At 46.8% G+C, this 23,947-nt stretch overlaps 1 protein-coding gene across 2 annotated transcripts in view; it reads left to right on the forward strand.

The window, feature by feature from the left end:
- The window catches only part of NCCRP1 (NCCRP1, F-box associated domain containing), a 61,187-nt gene extending 37,443 nt beyond the window's left edge, over window positions 1-23,744 (forward strand). The window contains exons 2-6 of one of the 2 annotated variants that reach the window (XM_069644238.1): window positions 2,802-2,876; window positions 4,483-4,579; window positions 20,182-20,277; window positions 20,754-20,892; window positions 23,486-23,744. In XM_069644238.1, the coding sequence (XP_069500339.1) occupies window positions 2,802-2,876; window positions 4,483-4,579; window positions 20,182-20,277; window positions 20,754-20,892; window positions 23,486-23,623 (545 nt within the window). In that variant the 3' untranslated portion in view covers window positions 23,624-23,744. The remainder of the gene's footprint in view (window positions 1-2,801; window positions 2,877-4,482; window positions 4,580-20,181; window positions 20,278-20,753; window positions 20,893-23,485) is intronic. The other variant, XM_069644240.1, reaches the window with a different exon arrangement.
- The last annotated feature ends 203 nt before the right edge of the window (window positions 23,745-23,947 follow it).

Genomic DNA, 23,947 nt, shown 5'->3' on the forward strand with positions numbered 1-23,947 from the left:
CAGTAGCACCTAGAGATAGAGAAGCGTACGAGCAAGGCCAGGCTAACAATACCAGACCTATATGGTCTCATTACACTCCTTGAAATAAATAGATACAAAAATGACCAGCAGTTCTACAAAGTAACCTAGGACATTTCAGAAGGCAGGAGTGGAATGCAGTGATTTTGTTGTCTCTAGAAATTATATTGTAGAGGCTAAAATGGTAGTTGTGGTAGAAAACGGTAGGCAGTGAAAATGTCGAAAACATTATGTCGAAAGACATAATGTCGAAAAAAGAAATGTCAAAAAAATACATTTCCAATATGTCATTTTTTTAATTTTACATGTTTTTTGTTGCTTTTGTGTGTTTAAAAAAAGGGTTTTAAAAAACGGGGGGATTGGGAGGGAACCCCCCCCCCATTTCGAACAGAAAATGTTAAAAAAGGACATTCGAAATTTTGAAAAGGACATTCGACATTTTGACTTTCGACATTTTGTAATTCCACTTTATCACTATAAACCGTAGAAAACACCAGTAACGTGACCAATCCAATAGGCAGAGCCACAACTATGGGGAAATGGCTGGTAAATCTTGTGTCCTATCCCATGTGTGGAGAAAGATGCCACCAACCCCAGAGGCCATCAGAGTAGATCCCCTCGAAGAGCTGCAGTTCCAGGTTCATGACCCAGACAGAAGGAAGGAAGGAAGCAGAGCAGGATTCGGGCCAGTGCATTCAAATGGTCAACTCCAGGGGAGACCTGAAACACCCCACCTCACCAAGAACCAGGGGACTCCGATGGATAACTCAGCAGCCCAGGGCGCAGGGATATGTACTCACAGTGCCAGGTTCACAGGGCCTGGTCCAGGAACAGTAAAACAACCCAGTGGAAACAAGGCTTCTTTGACAAGTGGAGGTACAGGATTCAGTGGCCAAGGACTTTGCATCCCACACCAGCGATGACACAAAAGAATAATAATCAGCCTTCCCGGGAGGGTGGCCCACCAGCCTAGTGAAAAAGCAATGATGAAGGCACCAGGAAGGCGTAAGAAACTCACCAAGATGATCTGCATGGAATAAAGGAAACAACAGGGCAGCCAGCCAGCAGTAAACGGTCCTGCAGCAGGGGCAATGGTGGAGGCGACCGAAGACAGACGAAGCAAAGAGCAGAGGTGGGGTAGTGGTGTTCCCACCATTCTGGATAACAGGCTTTCTACCTCATTGTGCTAGGTCCAGGAAGATAATCCGGGATGACAGCGATAATACGGTTCTATGTCATAAACCTGCATTTTAAAGCCCGCACAGAAAAAAGGCACATTTCTTTTTTTGGCCCGTTTTTGTGCTGGCTTTAATATGTGGTATTATTACATTGAACCCCTCTCCTTCCCTAACCCCTTTCTCTCCCGCTCATTCTCTCGTTAAACGGGCGGGTTTAACCTCTGAACCTCTACTTTCACCACCCAGCCCCTACCCGCATCTAAACACACATACTCATACAAACACAGTCACGCAGACAGACCTACAGTTTCAAACTTACCTGTCGCTCCCGCATCGAGTCTGCTGGGAACCAGACCTGTCAGCCCCTGCCTGCAGTCGTGTGTGGCAAAGCTTGATAGTCCGTTTTAGAAAGACCCCTCTGTGCAGTCACCGAGCAGTCTTTCTAAATTCCATTCCATTTTCCATTCGGAAAAAAAGGTCTTTTGACCTAGGACCCACAACACAGCCCATATCTGTCCCAGTACGGGACATCCATTTCAGACAGTGAGGAGGACCAGAAGGAGGCTGGAGAACAGACCAGGATTGACGTCCAGCAGCCAAAAGAAGAAACCAGAGCTAAAGACAGAGGAGACAAAGCCCAGCCATTTTGGGCAAACTTGATCGCAGAGATTCAGCATCCCATCATCATGGCAACTCCTCCAGCAGTTCAGGTAAGAATAAGCAGATGTGAGGAATGCATAGGGTTTCTCCCTGGTATACACAGTTGCTCATGGGCTGGCCCAAAACGGTCCTCCAATCACACACCAGGAAAACACACAACGGTTTTGGCAGCCAACCAATCAAGGTGGTCCTAAAAACCACCAAACACTCTGGTCCACCCTCACAGATTGTGTATTGGGGCCGTCTGGGGAGGGGGGAGTAGTTTACACCACTACAGAGGATGCAAGGCTGTGTGCTCAGTGTGAGGCTATGTCCGCAAAGCGTCCCTTTAAAGCCTGTCTCATGGGCCAAAACAAAATGACCAAGGCTAGAAAATGCATTAGTACCCCAGAGGTCACCATAGTGGTGGATACATTGGGTTAATAATACGGTTAAGGCGGCTTCACCCATGGTGAAGCCTGAACCAAATTACAGCTGTCACAAGCATACTCCACAACACAATTGTATCGTTATATAACCCCTTAGAGCCAAAAAACGGTGCTTAAAAAGCACCCCTGTCCTTGGGGCCATATGGGATACCACGTTATAGTTTAAGAAAAAAGTGTTGAATCGGCAGAGGGACTTCAGTTGACGTCCGTCGACCCAAAAAATAAAGTCAAAGAACCAAGAAATTCAAGAGGAAAAAAAAGCAAAACTTTAAGGGGCCCATAAAATTGGTCGGCAGAACCCCCAAAATGGAATTCAGCCCAAGCAGATGTCAGGGGTTCTAGAAGATTGAGAGTATGACTTGCAGGCCCCCAGAACATGGAATGCTGCTGTACGGTTGACGTTTAAATGCCTGTCACTAACAGATGATTTCTCTGATGCATTTTGTGATTGGTAGCTAGTTTGATATCACCTGCAATATTAATTTGTACCTGCTATCACACTTTATCACCTCCAAAGGTTTATCAACAAATGAGCCTCCTCCGCCAGCCCCAGCTGATGCGCCCCCCCCAAGGATGCCACTGGAATCATACGGTAAGAGCCTGAGCTTGGTGCCCTTCAAAGGATAAGAGTATGAGCAATTGATTCTTTCTGCCTCTACCCCACTCTCGCCCGCTTGTTGAAGACCCTAGCAATAGCCCAGAGACACTTCTTAACACCCCCATTAGATTACCACCCCATTAACTCAATTGATGGCACTAACTACAAACCAGAAACCCAAATTACAAGCCTCGCTTTCACTGATGCAACCTGCCTGAGAGCAAACAAGGGAACCTCTTCCATATATATAGTTCACCTCTTAATCACCAAAGTCGTATATTTTGCAACACACAAGGGTGACCACAAAGAGCACCAAGCACTTTTTAGGCTTAGATTTAATCAACAAACTCTTTTTCTAAAGCTGTTGCTGTCCCTCTAAGAAGAACTAAACTATCCCTGGCAGCCCAAGATGGCCATTGGGAATGGTGTTGCGCCGCCTGTCTAACAGGGATAGCAGAAGCAATATCCCTCCACTAAGCTCAAAACAAACTCTCTAAGCGACTTAACGGACAAATGTAGGTTTCTTACAATGTCTCAAGTTGCCAATAGTACAGGACTTCCTTTACGATGATGCAGGACCCATCCATCTAGCATTTAAAGGGGGAATGTTTCCTTATGTTCCATCCAGCCTTAAATATGCGTCCATGAGATTTGCCCTTGAATCAGTTAATTTACTGGCCTATAGCAAACAGTCCTATAGCCATGCACAATTTGCACAGCAATGTTAATAAAATGAAGAATAAATGAAGAATGAAAAAGTGAAGTAAAAAGGTCTTATTCCTATAAAATGAGTCAAAAGGGATATACAAGTAGTCGGTCAACCGGTTTCAGTGACATGTGGGTAGTCACTTTCTTCAGAACCCTCAACAACGGGGACAATACTTTTATAGGAACCCCTTGCCTTCCTCCGGCAGTGGCAACCAGGCAAGAGTTAAGCAACCTATATGAGACCCAGGGCTGCTTGCGGTCTTCTCTGTGGGTGATAAGTTCTAATTCTGTTACAGCAACGTATATGAGGCTGCCACCTGCAGTTAGTGCACTTCTTGTGCAGCTTATATGGAAACGCTGGCTCGTTCTCTCGCCTCGCCAGCTCCCGTATGAATCGAGGTACCTGCCTCAGTCCACTGCCACCTGCAAGAGATCCAATATTGTGTCCCAAGACTCTAGCCACAGACCATAGATTACATCATATGAAGATGGCAACAAACAACCTGCTCCCTAAAGACACTAGCCATGAATGAATCCTAAGACATTAGCTATAGTCCAGAGACCCACTCAAAAGGCACAAGACCAGTGATGCAGATAATTTCTTTGGACACTAACCATGCATCAATGCATGGTTAGTTATCAAGAGACCCATTAATGGGATACCCAGGATATGAACCAAAGGGTAAAGACCTACCCAATGCCATCAGAACATTCACCATGCGCTGGAAGATCTAACAGCCAACACATAGTCCCAGTGACACAATAAATCCTCTAAGGGGTAATATCAGCAACCAATCCCCTCATGTTACATTGGCTGTGTTTTTCACATGGTGGTCTCGATCTTTCTTTTTATCGCGCTCTTGCTGTGGACCATCTGTTTCCTGGGATCTAGGGGACTTCAGTGGTTGGAACGTGAGCACCGAGAACATACCAATGGACCGGAGTGGGATACCTCCTGGAGTGGTGGTGTGCTACCTGCCCAACTACAGGTGAGTGCAAGCATGAGTCAACACTCTTCAGTAGTAGACCATATCACTTGCACATCATTCACAAAGAGGTAAATACCAGAGACACCGACAGGTCCTGGCTCAAAGCAGCAGTGCCAAGTGAAGTAGAAATACCTGCAGTCCAACGTGCTTGGCAGTGTACATTCTGGAAAGCTGAAATTATGTTCAGCTAGTATACGGTCAAACAAGCTTTCCCACGCCAATGTTTGGGGAACATGTCACACTTTCCTTGCAGACCCTTTGGATACAGGATTGAATTACGTAGTGAGTGGCATGCTTTGTGTTCTTTAGTTTGTGCTGGTGCAATTATCGTAACCCCGGCTACAAGAAAGTCCAAACAAAACAGTCATTGATGAAGAAGTGAAGTTGTTATTTTGGGTCTCTGCTGGTGCATGAGTAGTTGACATGAGGATGAGATGTTCAGAACAAAATGGGATGTGATGCTTATAGGTTTGGTATCAGAAAGGAGGTGTAGAGCTGCTCTTAACAGTGTACACGTTAGCACCCTTTGTGGCGCCGTCCACCAATGAAAATGCTTAGAACACTGGCTGTATTCACTAAGGAAAGCCTGCGCTCCAAGCATTTTCATTAGTGTAGGCCGCTTCCCTTCCCCACTCGCCCTTCACCTTAGCACCCGCTCTCTACATGGGTACCAATGGTGTCTTTTACTTTTGCAAATAAAAAATAAACTCACCTTGGCTGCGCTGCCCGGTGCCGTGTAGTGCTGTTTTCCATGAAGTCCGACTTCCAGGAATCCAGCACTGTGCCGTGCCGGGGCTTGCAGCCAAGGTAAGTTTCTTTTTTATTTACAAAACAACAAAAAAAAGACACCATTAGCACCTGTGTAGAGAGCTACATGGGTGCTAATGGCGATATTAAACTCATCGCTGGTCCGACGCTGCTGGAAACGGCATAGCTGCCCGCGTTCAGGGACCCTCATTTGGCTCAGTCCCTTAACTCAGGTGGTGCGCCACTATCGACAGAGTTGGCCTGCCGCCTCGTTTAATATCACCTCGATATATAATGATGTCACTCTTTTGAAGGAACTGAATTCTGCAAGGAACTCGCCAACCCTATTGCAGTTTCCACTTCTCCTCTGCCTTCCCTGGCCCACTGCACTTCTCTGGCCTCTCACTTCATTTCTAAAACTCAGGACATCCTGTCCTCACTCTCCTCTACATCCTTCTCCCTTACCCGCTCTCAGGTCTTCCTTGGCCCCCTTGACCCACCCTCCTGCTCCCCTCGTTTTCTCCCATAATGCCTGATGACGTTTCTAGACAAGTCCGCTCTATGAAAGTCTCATCCAAACAGGTACTCACTTTCTCCTCCAGAACTATCAATGACAACATTGTCTACCTTGCTCCAGCCTTTGCCGATTTCTGCCACTGAATCCTTCCCCTCACCCCTCAAGCACTCCCTTGTGCACCCTCTCCTTAAAAAGCCTTCTGCCGACCCTTCCTATCCAGCAAACTACTGCCCTATCTCTATTTACCCATTCCTGGGCAAACTCTTGGAGAGGCTTGCCATCTCCCAGCTTATCCTTCACACTGAATCTGTTGGTTGTCTCCACGACCACCAGTCTGGCTTCAAAGCTACCAGAGGCATGGAAATTGCTCTCCTGAAAACCTGTGAAGACTTAACTCTCTAATCTCGACCCCAGCTCTCCCTCTGTTCTCATCCTTCTTGAATCTTCCTCTGCCTTTGATACAGTCAATTATGCCACCCTGATAAATCGGCCCTGTGATACTCTTGGCATCACTGACCTGGCTCTGGGCTGGCTGACCTCCTTCATCTCGGACCGAACGTCCCAGGTTCAACTGGGCCATTTTCTCTCCACCACCTCACTCTCCACCTGCGCTGTCCCTCAGGGCTCTATCCTCTCGCCTTGACTTTTCAACATCTACCTTGCCCCTCAAGCCCATTTGATCTCCACCTCTTCTCCTAACTTCTAGTGTTATGCTTATGACCTGCAGCTCCCCTTCAAGCTTCCCTCCTCTGCCTCCACCTCTTCCTCTCTCATTCCTGACTGCCTGTCTTGTTATTCAGGCATGGTGCACTGCTAACATAATGCCTTAATGCCAGTAAAACGGTGATCCTTCTCAATGGTAACCCTGCTCCCTCTTTCCATCCCGGACTCCTGGTGCTCTCCATGGGCCCCCTCCCTTCCACCTCCTGTGAGGTAAATAACCTTGGTGTCAACTTCGACTCCTCTCTCTCCTTCTCTCCTCACATCAGAGCCCTTGTCAAGAAGGCCCACTTACAACTGCACTTCCTCAGAGGCTTTCTCCCTTTCCTCACCTCCACCAGAAACTCAATGTCTCCAGAGCTCTGGTCCTCTCAAGCTGGACTACTGAAACAGTCTCTTCCTCAATCTGCCTAACTCCTTCCTTTTCCCCCTTAAACTAATCCAGAACAGGACGGCGAGACTTATCATTGGCCTTAAGCCCAAGGACCGCATCTCTCCAGCCCTAAAATCTCTCCACTGGCTCCCAGTTGCTGCGGGTTGCACAAGGATTTCTGGGCCCCCGCAACATCCAACTCTCTCTCCCTAAATACCTCTGTGCTAGAGCCCTTCAGTCATCTAGTTATAACTCTTTGCAGATCAGATGCTTTTCCAAGCAGAGAGTGGGGGGTTTATCTCTCTCCTCTTCAGGTGCCTCCCTCTGCAATGGCCTCCCTGCCCCTCTCAGACTTGAGCCGGATCTCCTTAAGTTCCAGTAGCTTCTCAAGATCTTCCTTTTCTCTTATTCCTTCCCTCTCCCCCTTCCCTGCTAATGTCCCCATCTGCCTCTTGACTGGCTGCCTGGTTACTACTGCGTTTTACAGGGCACCAGGCCCCCCTATACCAGTCTACTCCTGCACTTGGTCTCCCCTGACCCCTACCCCCTCAACCTGCATTTGTCCTTCTGGCCCCTCCCCCCACACTAATCTAGCTGGGCCCTTTTAGCCCTTCCAGCCCCTTACCTCGCACTTAGCTTGTGGACCTCCTTCCCGTGCACTCTCTGCTTTCCCCTGGCTCTGTCCACTGGGCCTCCCCTGGCACTCGCTTTTTCTTACAGGCCCTCTGACCTGTCGGCAGTCCACCCACCCCTTCCCCCGGACTCCTGCACTTCTCTTCCTGCACTTGCACAATCCGAATGTCACAAGGTCTAGTAGGATAGTTTTTTGTTTTGTCCTCCCTGTTCTCCTACCCTCTTGTCTTGTTGCGCCTTGAAACACACTGGGCCTCATTAGGAACATGGCGGCCGCAGAATGAATGGTTCCGTAAGGCACCGGCACCGTTCATTCCGGCCCGCCCTATTACGAGGTATGCAGCGGGTCCCGCTAAGGAACGCCTGGTCAGACCAGGCGTCCTTAGTGGGACCCGCTAGCAGACCAGGATGCTAACAACGTGCCCGTCATTAACGGGCTCGTTGATAGCATCCTCCCCATTCCCATTTGAGCCCATTTGAGCCCCTGCGGGGCTCAAATGGGAATGGGGATATACCGGGTCCGGGTCCCACGAAAGGGATTTACCGAGCCCTCCAAGGTCGGAATGGCCCGGTAAGTCCCTTTTGTGGGACCCGGACCTGGTACCCGGTATGGGGGTAGCCATGCCGCTAAAAGCGGCATGGCTTCCTCCATACTCGTAATGAGGCCCATTGTTTATAGGCGCATTATAAATACCCAATAAATAAATAAGAAAATGTAATAAATAAAAAATGTAAGGAAAGCTCAATAGTTTCTACTTGACAGATTGTTGAAGGGCCTTTCTGCAGCTTGCAGGTTTCTATGCAAGCCTGAGAGAGGGGGATTTGCTCACAGGATCATACTTCAGAGGGCGCTTGTGCCACCTGCTGAAAGCGGGGCATCTAAAAGCCCCTTCCAGTGTGCACCTAGTGAGGTGCATTCGCGTACTACACTATGGCAAATCCAGCAATCCCTCTGATGACTGTCAGTGTCTCTGGATATGCGATCCCACCGCTGCGAATGGAGTCAATAGCTACGAAGCCCTTTGCACATTTGCTTCATTTGACACCTGTTCAACAGCAGATGCAACCTCTTGCTACTGCACTTCCACTTGGAGGTCTGGTTGCCGTCTAAATAAGATCCATCTGTGGGTTTGTTTGCACTGGAAGCCACACTTCCCCCACCTTGCAGATCATGGATTATTCTGGGATGCTTTGCATTGACAACACTTTTGCAACCATTAAGCATAGCAAAGCCAGCGAAATTGGCAGAAGCTCAGTGTATATATGACCCCTCGATATTACGTTACTCTACATCCTCATTCAAGTAATACTAGCACATTTACCTTTCACCTGGTTTGCAGTGGGTACATTACAGAACAACCTCATTCATGCCCCACTAGCACATATGGTCGCCCGATTGCCTTCCGCAGGTCTTTCTGGCCATGTGCTTACCTGGTTCTCCCCTTTTCTTTTTGGCCAGACTCAATCTATTTTTCTTTCTCTTTTTTCCTCTAAACCAGTGCCTCTGTTGTGCGGAGTCCCTCAAGGCTGCTCTCTGTCACTTATCCTGTTCAACATATGCATCCAGCCACGTCTGGCTCTCATCCACTCCCACGGCTTCCTATGCTATTCCTATGCCGACGATACGCAGATTATTTTACGTCTTGATCTGTCTCGGCCTAATATGGCGGCTCTGCTCAGGGATTGCTTGGAGGCTGTGGGTGGATGGATGACCAGGAACCGGCTGGAACTGAACGGTGAAAAGGTATAAGTGCTGGTTGTTAGCTCCGCTTCCTCTCTGAACCCCTGACTTTTGGCCTGCTGGTTTTGGACCCTGCCCAATACCGGCTAATTCAGTGAAAGATCTGGGTGTTAAAATGTCGGCATCTCTGTCAATGTCTGATCAGGTGGCAGCTGTCAGTGAAGTTGGCCCCCTTAAGTTAAGGACCCTTTGTAAGGTCCTGCCATATAATTCCTTCTCAATATCCTTTTCCTGTTGTCTCTGCCCTGGTTATGAGCAGTATCGACTACTGCAACACCCTCTATTTGGCTCAACCTTCCCACTTAATTCGCCAACTTCAGCTCTTGCAGAATATGGCAGCAAGAGCTGTGCTTCACCCTCCTTTTGGATCTCATATGACCCCCTTTCTATGTCAGCTTCATTGGCTCCCCATTGGAAAGCGTGTGGGGTTCAAATCTCTGTGCATTTTCCGTAGAGCTCTTTACAAACTTAGGGCTGAATATCTCCAGAAACAATTCTGTCCCTACGTCCCCTCGAGAGCACTTTGCTCTCAATCATCTTTAACGATTTAAGTCCCATGGATAAAATACTCCCGGATAGATGGACACGCATTTTCTGTTGCTGCAGCAAAAGCTTGAAACTCTCTTCCATTTGCCCTCCGGGCTATGGATAACCATCTCTCCTTTCGGCGCTCCATGAAGACTCTTCTTTTCTAATTCAGATCTGACTCTGCCCTTGCTGGTCACTTATGGTCCCTTCAGCGCGAAGATGCCCCCGGGCGGCCGTTGCGCTTAACAGATTCTGTTAGCATAACATAACATATGTCTTTCACCTGGCCTTGCAGCAGGTACATTATAGAACATCCTCATTCATGCCCCACTAGCACGTGTGCCTTTCACCTGGCCTTGCAGCGGTTACATTATAGAACATCCTCTTTGAATACTCATTGAATACACACTAGCACATATGCCTTTCACCTGGCCTTGCCTTTCACCTGGCCTTGCAGCGGGTACATTATAGAACATCCTCTTTGAATACACACTAGCACATATGCCTTTCACCTGGCCTTGCCTTTCACCTGGCCTTGCAGCGGGTACATTATAGAACATCCTCTTTGAATACACACTAGCACATATGCCTTTCACCTGGCCTTGCAGCGGGTACATTATAGAACATCCTCTTAAATACACACTAGCACGTGTGCATTTCACCTGGCCTTGCCTTTCACCTGGCCTTGCAGCGGGTACATTATAGAACATCCTCTTTGAATACACACTAGCACATATGCCTTTCACCTGGCCTTGCCTTTCACCTGGCCTTGCAGCGGGTACATTATAGAACATCCTCTTAAATACACACTAGCACGTGTGCATTTCACCTGGCCTTGCCTTTCACCTGGCCTTGCAGCAGGTACATTATAGAACATCCTCTTTGAATACACACTAGCACATATGCCTTTCACCTGGCCTTGCCTTTCACCTGGCCTTGCAGCGGGTACATTATAGAACATCCTCTTTGAATACACACTAGCACATATGCCTTTCACCTGGCCTTGCCTTTCACCTGGCCTTGCAGCGGGTACATTATAGAACATCCTCTTAAATACACACTAGCACGTGTGCATTTCACCTGGCCTTGCCTTTCACCTGGCCTTGCAGCGGGTACATTATAGAACATCCTCATTGAATACACACTAGCACGTGTGCATTTCACCTGGCCCTGCAGCGGGTACATTATAGAACATCCTCATTGATTACACACTAGCACGTGTGCCTTTCACCTGGCCCTGCAGCGGGTACATTATGGAACATCCTCATTGAATACACACTAGCACGTGTGCCTTTCACCTGGCCTTGCAGCGGGTACATTATGGAACATCCTCATTAAATACACACTACACATACCTGGCCTTGCAGCTGGCAATCTCCCTCTGCCTTTTTTTCCTTCCTTCATTTTCTTTCTGGCTTCCCGGCATCCTCTTTTCTAATGTTCTGAGCTAAATAATACTTTTACACAGTGTATTAAGTGTGATAGGAATTCGGGGGCGGGGGGAGGATTCCTAACAAGTGATAACTCAGTTTTTGGGGGCGTGACCTAAATAACGACCTGCACGTGCTACGAATCACAGGTAACTAAGGAACCTTTGAAAGAGGCCTGGCACATTCAAATATAGGAGTGGCTGCGTTTGTACTTTGCACGAAAGCAGGGCCCGCAGCAGCCGAACAGGGGACATTTTCAAAGCGTTGCATGGATGTCCCCTGCCTGTACGCTTGATCAAGTTTGCCAGCCCAGCATACGTGCACACTTTCTTGGCAATGCCAATGTTATTCCTAACGCTCCGTTGATTTGGGTAATAACTATGCCTGCCATTCAAGCATGAAGAGAACATTCACTTTCTTGTGTGCACCATTACTTCGTCATATTTTTCTGTTTTTATCTTGACACAAAAAATTGAGTGAGTTAAGAAACAGCTCAGGTTGTGGTGTTGACTGGCTAACTGATCAATGGTATTATGACGCATCAAAATACAATTTTATACGGAGCAACACTATATCCTGTTTATTTCTACAGCTGAGCTGAATCATTTCTCGCTGATCCGCATGTTGACTGTTAAGTAAAACAAGGCATATTGAGGTAGTGATTTGCTCAGGATCACACAATTTGACCAAGCACCACACGCCGTGGGTAATAATAAGCAGCGCTCAGATACCTGAGGGTTCGTAGCGCTATATAAATGCTAAATTATTATTAAGTGGGGCCGTTGGATTTCAGGCCGGTTTTCCTGGCGTCATAGTTTGCAATTTAGGTAGTAGACCAAATCTCCTCCAATCCAATATTTAGTTTTAAACCAAGAGGAATTACGTTCTGTAGAGCTGTTTTTTAAAAACCTAAAATAGTACTCTGGCTACACTAAATTTGACTTGCACAGTGCTCCTTTGCACTCCTGCTCAATTTGCGCATTTTAATCACATAAATCTATATTTATAAAAGTGAAAATGTGTGGGTTTGTGACTGGGTTTGTGGTGAAGCATTGTTTCTTATACTGTTTCACCAATCTGCACCAAATTTTGCATAGTTACTTATAAGGATCCTCCGGACAAAACTGGCTACATGGCATTTGGATCACTCACCCCATTCCTCAGATTTCAGCACAAGTCAAAATGTGTTTGTGGTTTTGTGGCTTGGCGAAGCATTGTTCCTTATACAATTCCACACTGTTTCACCAATCTGCAAAACATTTTGCATAGTTACCTGTTAGGACCCTCCGGACATGACTGGCTACATAACACTTGGACACCTCATTCCCCCGAGTTTTCAGCACCTTCACACATGAGATGGTTTCAGCTCTTTTGTTTTGCTTAGTTACCCTGAATGGGATGTGTATGCCATGACGTGGGTCGCGTGCCTGATGGGCCTAGAGACCCAAGCTACTTCTCACTAATGAGGCCGAAACATGTCTGGGGATGCATGTGGTCTTGTGCAGAAGGATGTGACCAAGCAGTTCGGCCTGGACTGCCCCCTTTGGGTTGGGACCAGGCCTGATTTGCATATGGTCTTTCCCCTTTTGAAATGGCTTGGCAGGTGAAGAACAATGGTTTGGAGGGTTGCCCAGAGCAATGCCAGAGGTTAAGATTAATTATAAACCTTCTAGCCATTACCTCAAATGTTGCGTTATTCTCATCCCATCGTGAAGACTACAAATACCAGAATGCAATTCTACAAAATTATACAAAAATGGCTTGTAGGCTGTGTTTCAAGATTTAATTAACAAAAGATAATGGGAAATGGTAACATTTTGCATTGTTTCACAAAGTCATGCGTTATATGATGCGAGTGAAATGCGACATTCTCCCAAAAATAAATGTATTGAACACACCAATGCAGACAGATGAATACTAACTCCTTTTTATCAACATATTTTAATTGTCTTCAAAGAAGACAGATTTGGAGGGCACCTCGTTTTTGTTTATGTGCTTTCAGAATAAAAATTCCCTATTCAAGTCATTGTCCAAAACAAAGGTTCTTAAATGGACTATTACTTTAAACAAAGAGTGTGATAAGCCCTAACTGTTAGGCCCCACGGGTCTTATGGGCTGTTGGGGGTGAGCTATTTGTCTCGAGAAACACGTCACATCTGATTGGGAGCTGAAAGCACGGCCTCGCTAAAACAGGCACAAAGAAAAGCCCCGTGGCTGGAAGCAGCCCAGCCCTCGTTACTGCTTATACTCAAGGCAGCAGGTAGCTGCGGGCCCCCAAGAGCGTGGGGCCCCGGGTCGACGGTAGAGACTGCCCATGCCTCGGGCCGGCTCTGTCTCCACCCCATAGCTCTGTTCAGTGATTGCTAGAAGCCTTTTATCTCCTGGAAATTAGCATCTCTTCGCGAGACTAAAAAGCCGTAAAAGCCTTGTGTGTGTAATTCCTACATAGAGACACTGGCATTGCTGAAAGGAAGGCTTCGACACAGGGTAGGTTATAAAAGCATTTTGTTGTTGCTTGCTTAACAAAAAGAGCCAGAGACTTGCTGGATGAGTAGGAGGTTGCAGGGGGAATAGGTGGTAGACATAAATAGATGGCCAAAGAAGGCAGAATATATGTGTAATGGAGACATTAGTATTAATTTTTGGGCTTGTAGCCGAGGACTAGGCTAATTTTCTTGGGAGTTGTATGTCTGAGGGTTTTAAAAAATGAGTGACTTCCTTGTCATCCGGACACCACTGGGGATTTTTTTGAAATTCATTGTTTTCTAGTATGCTAACCAATTGAAGCCAAATCAAGAGTTCATCTCCCAGAATACATTGACTGATAACTGGACTGGAAAACAGGCGTCATGTTGACATAGTCACTTGGCCAAAACTTGTTTACGGTGAGGCGAAAAACAATTGTTTAAGAAGGGAACAAACTTGATGCAGACTTGAAATCCACTGCTGCAAAAAGGAAAGGACCAGAAAACAAGCCTTCTCTGCCTATACACCAAGACTATGGAACCTCATCCCCGTCAGCATCAGACTCGCCCATATGCTCCTACAATTCAGAAAAGAACTCAAGACGCACCTCTTCAAGGAGTCTCTCCTCCTCAACACCTACATCATCAGGTCGCCCCTTGCGCCACGTGACTCGCTAGATGATGCCCGCCCCTCTCCTCCCCGCCACCCAGTACCGTTGTACCCCTCCTCTATGCCCCTCTATATCCTACCCCCCACTGCATATCTGTTCTGTTTTCACCTCTGAAAACCACTCCGTTATGCAGCTGCAATGTTGTACACCTCTGTAAAGCAATCCGTTATGTATCTGTATTGTTGTATACTTCTGTAAAGCACTTTGTTGCTTCTCGAAGCTAGGTCTTCACTCAACAAATACCATAATAATAATGATAATTTAAAAAAACAATATTGTTGTCCATTGTGTGCGTTGCTCGTTTTCAAGTTTTAGGCAAAGGTTCCCGGCAATGCAAAAATCGGAGGTTAATAGTTTAGGGTAGAGGGAGGTTTGAAGACTGAGGGGATTGCACTTAGGGGGATAGCTTCCATAGCAGAGCTCTCAAGTTTCCGAGTTCCATGCGTGAGAAAGACATCCAGACCTATTTGTTTCTTTGGAATTTTGGGATTTGTAGTCCTATATTTTAAAATGGAAAATACAAAACTAAAAGACTCAGAATTCCTTTAAAAATATTGACTGGATGGCTTTCTCATTAATGGAGTTGGGAAACTTAGACTGCAGGTGCTGTGTGTATGTGTGTAAAACATGCATGATCAAAGCCAACTGCTGTGGCTTATACATACTGAGAATGTGTTGTGGTTGCCGTTTTCATTGAGCTCACATGCCCATGTAACCCCATGAGTTGTCTATTGTTACAATCACATGTGAAAATTACCATCATTTGCAGGTTTTGCCTTAACATGCTCACAATCTCTCATCATATTACGGTATTGATATCATACAGGTAACATAACATATCCTGTAGGAAGGTACTCGTGTTATTGCTAGGTACTCATACAAACGGCCAGCATCAGACAATGGCAATTTGCGGAATATACAATGTATTTCAATAAACAGGCTTCGTATTTCTATCCTATAAGAATAATTTAGTAATTGAAATAGATCTTCCTGTAGACGAACCACTTATAAGCGCAGTAATAATCAGTGTTCTCATTACCCATTTTGGGTACTCGCTTTATCAACCTCAGCAGTTTGAAGGGGTTTGAACCTGTGTTGCATGGCATCATCCCATTGCTGAAGCGAGCAGTTGCACCTGAGCTATTTATCCGGCATGCCATCATTTGCCAGGTATTAGAATGATCTACCCATCATGTTCCTATGTACCCCTGCCATTCTGTTTTCTAGATAGTGGCATCCTCTACTCAGTGATTCTCACCATATGCCAAGTGCTGCCATTACCACACCATTTGGTAGGAATTGTTATAATTTGTCTGCATACTCACATTATATGGCAACATGGCTGCTTCATCTCATAGCCTACCTCCTTCTCTTGTTTATTTTATTTATTTATTTCATTTGTTGGCAGCGCCCAAGACCCGGAGGTATCACAGCGCTGGTGAATATTGTGAAGGCATAGACCAGCCAAAAGGCACATAGGAAATGTCTCGGGAGGAAAGCTCAGGGGCAACATGCTTGCCTTGGAAGCAAGCCGACACAGAGCAACACAGGTTCGATCCCCGGGTACGCGCTTAGAAACCTCTGGGTATTGGGCGCATTATAAATAACCTATCATATCATATCAAGAGGTACAGCGGAAGGGAGGTACATTTAGAAATATTTGTTGAAAAGTAGGGTTTTCAATTGGTTTTCTGAAAGTGTGGTATGAGGGTTCGTCTTGGCTGCAGGGTGATAGGGCATCGCACAGAGTGGGTGCTGTGACCGGAAAGCTGACTCCTCCAGCTCTTTGACTCGTGAATTGTGGGCAGTGCGTCAGAGGAGTGTAAGCAATGCAGTTTCAGTTTTTTGGAAATGTGTTGCATGAGGAAGGTATATGTAACATTGTGGATGCACCAGTGGGTGATAGATTAGATTTTAAATTCAATTTGGGCTTTGATGGGAAGCCAGTGAGCCTCCCGTATCGTTCTGGATCAGTTGAAGTTTTGCTACGTTTTTGGCAGAAGTGCCCAAGAGGATAGCATTGCAATAGTCCAGTTTGCTGCCAATGATGGCTCGGGCTAATGTAAGGCAATTGTCGGCAGTAAGGAATTTTCTACTGAGGTTGATTAGCTTGGTGGAATAATCTGCTGAAGAGGCAAGGGCCCTAACATGCTTGCGCATAGAAAATTCTACATCCAGGTAAACTCCTAGGGTTTTGACATGGCTGGAGACAGCGGTGATATTGCTATTGATGGAGACGGATGCATAAGCCGATGAGGGGAACCCACAATGAGAAGTTCTTATGTCATCATTCAGGCAGAGACGATGACCAGCCATCCAGGCCTGGATGATGCTATAAACATTATTGATGTTAGAGGAGTCAAGGCTGTGATTCCTAGTGAGTTTCAACAGGATTTGGGGATCATCAGCAATGCTTGTGTAGGGAATTGTCAAGGTGGTCAAACAGGGGCTTAGTGTACATATTGTAGAAAGTGGAAGATATGCAAGAGCCCTGAAGGATGCCATATGGTTTGGGGATAGGGTCGGCTGCTTCTGAGCCAGCAAGGAACCTGGAGGAGTGCTCGCTAAGAAAGGATTTGATCCAAATAGCGGCTTCCCTAGAGAAGTTGAACTTAGTGGTGAGGTGCTGACACAGGATGTTGTGGTCCTCGAGATCGAAGGCTGCGGAGAGGTCGAAAAAGGAAGAGGATGGCGAGATCACTGGTATTGTGTATGCCGTCCAGCTAGATCTTGAGGTCAAGGATGGCGGCCTCTGTGCTGTGTCTCGGTCTGAAGCCCGATTGGCATGAGCCAATAAAGCTATGGCTTTCCAGCTGGGTTTGAAATTTGGTGTATGCAGTACAATCAAGAATTTTAAGGAGGTAGGGTACTGTTGTAATGGGGCAGTAGCTTGTGGGGAGGGTTGGGTAGAGGGAGGGCTTTTTTAAGTAGGGGGGTGACCCACACTTCTTTGATGGCTTGTGGGACAGAGCTCAAGGCAAAAGAGGATTTGATGAATTTGGATATCAGGGGGGCTGCGCACATTTTGACAGCAGTGGGAGGGGCAGATGCCTCCTTTGCAATTGGATGGTCTGAGGCGCTGAATGATGGCAGCGGGATGGTGGTGGGGGGTTCAGCCTGGTGAGTCATATCTTTGGCAGTGAGCATCATTTTCTTGAGGCTAGTTTTGTTTCTAAGCTTGTGGGTTTTGTCAGCCAGTGCTGATTGGACGTCAGTGCATCAGGCTTTGTCTTTAGGGAAGATGGTGGTGGAGGTTGCCTGGGATTCCAGTTCTTTAAAGATTGTAAAGAGCTCCCTGCTGTTGGAGCTTGCTTCTCTGATTCTGGTGTTATAGATGCTGGATTTGGTTGCAAAAATAGTCGCTTTGTAGATCTTGGCGGCGGCGAGGAAGGCCACTTTGTGTGCAATGGAGGGGTTCTTCCTCCAGAAGTGTTCTTTGGCCCGCTTGTCTCTGTGGAGAGTGAGTAGCTTTTCTGTAAACCATTTGTGGTTATTGGGCTTTTGTTGGAGTGTGGTTTTTAGCGGTGGGTGTTGGTCAAGTGTGTGTAACAGCGTGGCGTTGAAAGCAGAGAGGATAGCATTGGGTTCATTGCTGTCGGGCAGTGATGAGAGAAAGGTGTGTATTGTAGGTTCTAACATCTCTGTGGTGAGTTTGCGGGTGTGTCTTGAGGTTGGCGGGTGGCATCTTTGCAAGCAGTCGAGGATACGTGTGGTAAGAAGAATTTGATCAGGGAACGGTCTGTCCATTCACAGTTCGGTGGTGGCAAGTAGGTCGAGGTAATTTTCTAGTATTAGGTCATGTACATCTGCGGCGTGGTCGCATAAGGAAGTCACGTTAATGAGTGCACATGCAAACATTTTGGGTAGTAGTATGGACAGAGGAGGGGTGGGTGTTGGAGAGGGCTCCTGGTAGGGTGGTAGATATGGCAACGAGAGGTGATCAGTGATGAACGGTGATCAGGCAGAAGTGCGCAAACGCTGTCGATTCTGTCTTAGTGTGCCACTTCATGGTAAGAAGGTAGAGGTGTTTATAGGCGGGAGTGTAGGTGCATTTGTCTGGTTGGGCCTATGCAAGGTTTAGAGGCAATGGCTGTGTCAATTTGGTCGGTAGATTGAGTGATGGGAGGTGCTTTGTATCCAGACAAGGGTAGCGGAGGAGTCTGCATGCCTGGTTTGATGCTATTGTCTCCCCCTATAGCAATTTGCAGGAGCTTCAAGGCAATTCTTGGCGCCAATTATGTGACCCAACCCTAGTATACATTGAATCGTGCCTGTTTTTCCCCAGCGCCTAACTCCTTCCCTCTATTCTACACTGCTCTTCCATTCTTCCCCTTGAGTGAATGAGTGGTGTGTTCACTAGCTGAAGAGAGATACTGGCTTTTGCTACACTTGGGAATGAAAGCAAAATCCATAGAAACATAGAGGATGCGGCAGCAATGGACGTTTTTGTGGCAGCAGCCTCTAGGAATGTGCGATTCCTGTTGACCGCAATTCACATAAATATGGGATCATTAAAATGAACTCCTCTATGCAATATTGTTTTCTGTGTGGTCTACTTGTATGTGCAAGTAACTAGGACGTTCGTTAAATTGCAATATTTTAAGGATGTTGGAGAGGGAGAGCAGTGCAGAGTTTAAGGCATAGGAGCAACGTGGCGGGCGTATTCTAGTGCTTCGCCAAGGGTGCACCATTATCTAGAAACTGCTCCGATCCGCTGATGGTGTCTCACATTCTGCACTTAGCTGTCTCTCTGGTCTCGCTTCCCTCTCGTATTTCCTATGGCTTGCCTCTGTAAGATGTGTCCCAATGCATCTCCCATTGGCTGACCTTTCTCTGTGCTGTGCAATGCTCCTGCATGTTCTCTTTAGACTCCTGTCTCTATGCTATCACTATGCTGATATCTTTCTATGAAATGTTCCCGTACTGCAGTAGCAGCATGGGTCATTAGCAGTATATCCAGGGCGGGGAGGGGTGTGGAGGGGTCATTGCAGGAAGAGGCAGGCAGGGGGCGGCGTTCATGGTGATTGGCACAGAGGGCAAGGTGAGCATGCGGGGAAAGCAAGAGGTAACAGGTAGTGCACATAGGCGGTGGTTGGGGGCTGAAGGGACTGAGATGAGGGCTCATGGGGGCACACCCCTACCAAGAGATAGCACAGATGACAGGTGGGGGAGAAGCGGGTTCTGCTTGTGCGTCCTTGCAGCATGGCAGGAGAATCAAAAGGCAGTATGCCAAAGGGCGCGTGGCAGAGACCTGTGCAGCAAAGAACTGCACAGTCAATCCATGGAAGTGCAGTTTCCCTAGGCTGGACTAGCTATCGCTTACAACTTCTCTTACCTGACTATTTACAAATATCCTCAGCTGATCTCTTTCAATGACTCAGCTGAACCCTCTCTATGCAGTTCGTCTTTAAGCATCTCCCTCTCTGTGATATCCCTGTTCAATCGCTTTATGCTGTTTCCCTAGGCTAAACCATATTTCTATACAGTTCACCCTAACCACCCTTTTTGAATGTGACCCCTCTCTCTCTTCTCTCTATCTCTCTCTCCTCTTTTTCTTTCTCTCTCTCGCTCTCTCTCTGCAATTCTCCTGAATGTCATGGCTTTCTCTAACCAATACCCTATCCTGTTCTCTATATGCAGCTTCTCTAAGCTGACTTCTTGATATGTCATTTTCTTGGCTGACTGCTCCCTCTCTCCCTTCTTTTTTCCATCCTGACTTCCAACTAAACTCTGTCTCTGCAACTCCTTGCTGAACCCAATCTGTTCCTCCCTTGCAGCTGGTGCATTAAGGAGCAGTTGATTGACCTGGTGTCCGAGGGCATGTGGCCGGAGCTGCTGGATTCATTTCAGCCAGAAATCTGTGTACTGGACTGGTAATTATTTCTTCAGAGTGCATTTCTATGTCAGCAGCTCCTCCTGCCACGGTTCAGACTGCATGAAGGGTGGCCAAAGGGTCAGAGGACTGTTCTGTGACCTAGGTCAGGTGAGGGTTCAGACACAGGTTGGACTCGGTACCAATCAGGCCTCGGCCCAAAGGCAGATGAGGGGCCCGAGAAGGAACGCACGTTCAGGTATGATGGGAGTTCTGTGGTCTAAGTCATCGCTCCCAACCTGGATGCAGAAATATGTTTAATGAGATTCCAGTTGAAGCCGATGGTGACGATCCATTTTTGTGAAGGTTTTGATGATCCCAGTAAAGTCCTCGGGGGAATGTTGAGGATGATGAAGATTCGCAAGAGGGCGAATTGAGTGTCATGAAGGGTAGTAATTACAAGGGTGTTCAAAGTAACTGCCTGTTTGTAGGTCTGTGGGATGTGACGCAATGCTCTCTCATGAATTTTCCCTCTAGGTACGAGGACAGCAAACTACACCAATTTGTGTATGAGCTCCACGTGAAGCTACTCGGAGCCGATAAGAGCACAGTGATTCAGGAGTTCTCCCTGAAACCCGAGGACAGCATGAGCGGTGACTCCACAGGATGGAAACATGTAAGGAGGCAGCCTGGAAACTCGGGGGGCCATAGAGGCCATGTCCATTAAACCAATGGTGATTCCAATAACATAGAGGCAGAAGGGAATGCTTGTCCATACAGTCCATCCCTGCTTGTCCATACAGTCCATCCCACTATGGACTATAACAGACCAAGAGGGACTCATGGCCCATTGAGTCCATCCATATTGCATGCTGTAACATAGAGGCAGAAGGGAATGCTTGTCCATACAGTCCATCCCACTATGTACTATAACAGACCAAGAGGGACTCATGGCCCATTGAGTCCATCCATATTGCATGCTGTAACATAGAGGCAGAAGGGAATGCTTGTCCATACAGTCCATCCCACTATGTACTATAACAGACCAAGAGGGACTCATGGCCCATTGAGTCCATCCATATTGCATGCTGTAACATAGAGGCAGAAGGGAATGCTTGTCCATACAGTCCATCCCACTATGTACTATAACAGACCAAGAGGGACTCATGGCCCATTGAGTCCATCCATATTGCATGCTGTAACATAGAGGCAGAAGGGAATGCTTGTCCATACAGTCCATCCCACTATGTACTATAACAGACCAAGAGGGACTCATGGCCCATTGAGTCCATCCATATTGCATGCTGTAACATAGAGGCAGAAGGGAATGCTTGTCCATACAGTCCATCCCACTATGTACTATAACAGACCAAGAGGGACTCATGGCCCATTGAGTCTATCCATATTGCATGCTGTAACATAGAGGCAGAAGGGAATCCTTGTCCATACAGTCCATCCCTGCTTGTCCATACAGTCCATCCCACTATGTACTATAACAGACCAAGAGGGACTCATGGCCCATTGAGTCCATCCATATTGCATGCTGTAACATAGAGGCAGAAGGGAATGCTTGTCCATACAGTCCATCCCACTATGTACTATAACAGACCAAGAGGGACTCATGGCCCATTGAGTCCATCCATATTGCATGCTGTAACATAGAGGCAGAAGGGAATGCTTGTCCATACAGTCCATCCCACTATGTACTATAACAGACCAAGAGGGACTCAAGGCCCATTGAGTCCATCCATATTGCATGCTGTAACATAGAGGCAGAAGGGAATCCTTGTCCATTCCGCCCATCCCACTGTGTAATATAACAGACAGAGAGGGATTAATGATCCATTGAGTCTATCCATACTGCATGCTGTAACATAGAGGCAGAAGGGAATCCTTGTCCATTCCGCCCATCCCACTGTGTAATATAACAGACAGAGAGGGATTAATGATCCATTGAGTCTATCCATACTGCATGCTGTAACATAGAGGCAGAAGGGAATCCTTGTCCATTCAGGCCATCCCACTGTGTAATATAACAGACAGAGAGGGATTAATGATCCATTGAGTCTATCCATACTGCATGCTGTAGCATAGAAACAGAAGCAAAACATGATCCACTGAGTCTTCCGCCACCGCACAATTTAACCTTGGAAAAAGAGGAGACTCCTGGTCCCCTGAGTCTGCTCCCATTGTGCAGTGAGACAGAGGTGATCATTCCTATATCTCCTCACCATAGTGTAACAGAGACATAAATGACCAATGGTCTATTGAGTCAACCCCCCACTGCAGATAAATAAGGGGGTTTTGGTCCCTTGAGTTTGCTTACTCTGCACTGTGTAGTAGCAACAGAGGAACTCATGGTCCCTTCAGTTTTTTCTCTCTTCGATGTGTAGTAGAGAGAGGAACTCATGTTTCCTTGAGTTTGTTCACTTTGCATTGTATAGTAGAGACAGAGGAACTTGCCTTGAGTTTGCTCACTCTGCATTGTTTAGTAGCAACAGAGGAACTCATGGTCCCTTGAGTTTTCTTCTCTCTGAGATGTGTAGTAGAGACAGAGGAATTCATGGTTCCTTGAGTTTGTTCACTTTGCATTGCGCAGTAGAAACAGAGGAACTCATTTTCCTTTGAGTATGTTCACTGTGCATTGTCCAGTGGAGTCAGACATACGCATGATCCTGTGAGTGCATTCACTTTGCATTTGGTAGTAGAGGCAGAGATGCCCACCTTGAGTTTGCTCACTCTGCAATGTGTAATCGAGACAGAGGAACTCCTGGTTCATTGAGTTTGTTCCCTCTTCATTGTGTTAGCTTACACTCCTTCCGAACTACCCTCAGCATAGTGCAGCAGAGACAGGTGGGCCTGCCTCCGCCACACAGTGTAAACGCAACTTTCACAGTCGCTAAAATGCAGTGTGGCGAAGGGGGAGGTTTCCCAGCCTCGTGATGTCTTTACACTCTGTCTGAGGCTTTGCCATGTAGAGTGAGTGATTAACACAGCCTGCAGCACTGTTAGATATGATATGATAGGTTATTTATAACGCGCTTACTACCCAGAGGTTTCTAAGCGCTGACCCGGGGATCGAACCTGTGGTGTTCCATATAGCCCCACTGGTCTGTTGGTTGTGGATTCCTCAATTTCTATGTTAGACCCTTTAGTCGCAAGTTTCTTATCTCTATCCTATGCCATTTCCCACACAAACAGCCTTTTCTTTCTCTCGGCCTCTGTGATCCAGTGTCTTACTGCAATTTCTGTGTCTTTTCTCCCGCAAGGTTTCTCATATCTTTAAATCATACGGGCCTGGTGTGCGCTACGTCCATTTCATGCACAAGAGCAAGGACCTGTTTGTGGTGGGATTCCATCGCACTCGGCTGACAGACACGTCTGTGTTTGTGAAGTTGAGGGAATGACCGACGCATTGATGAAGAGGTGATGGGATCTGGCTGCTGGGACCTCCTAATTTATAAAGAGACTGGTTTCTGATCTTTCTGTAAGCTTTGGTGCTATGCAATAAACAACTTTCCAACTTTTGACGGTGCCTTCAGTACTTTCTCAAGCCTTTTGTTGTAAGTCTTAGGATGAGAGGTCACGGTACCTTGGTGGGTACAGTTTGAGTTTACAAATGCACTTATGCCTTCAAGGGGCAACTTTCAATATGAATGTCCTAGTGACTCTGGAAGCCTGCAGCAGGCATTGCCTGCTGGCCTCGCCCAGCATTCACCTTGCTCCACCTG

The sequence above is a fragment of the Ambystoma mexicanum genome, chromosome 2p (genome assembly GCF_040938575.1).
Source record: "Ambystoma mexicanum isolate Mex_15411 chromosome 2p, UKY_AmexF1_1, whole genome shotgun sequence".
NCBI classification, from domain to species: Eukaryota; Metazoa; Chordata; class Amphibia; order Caudata; family Ambystomatidae; genus Ambystoma; species Ambystoma mexicanum.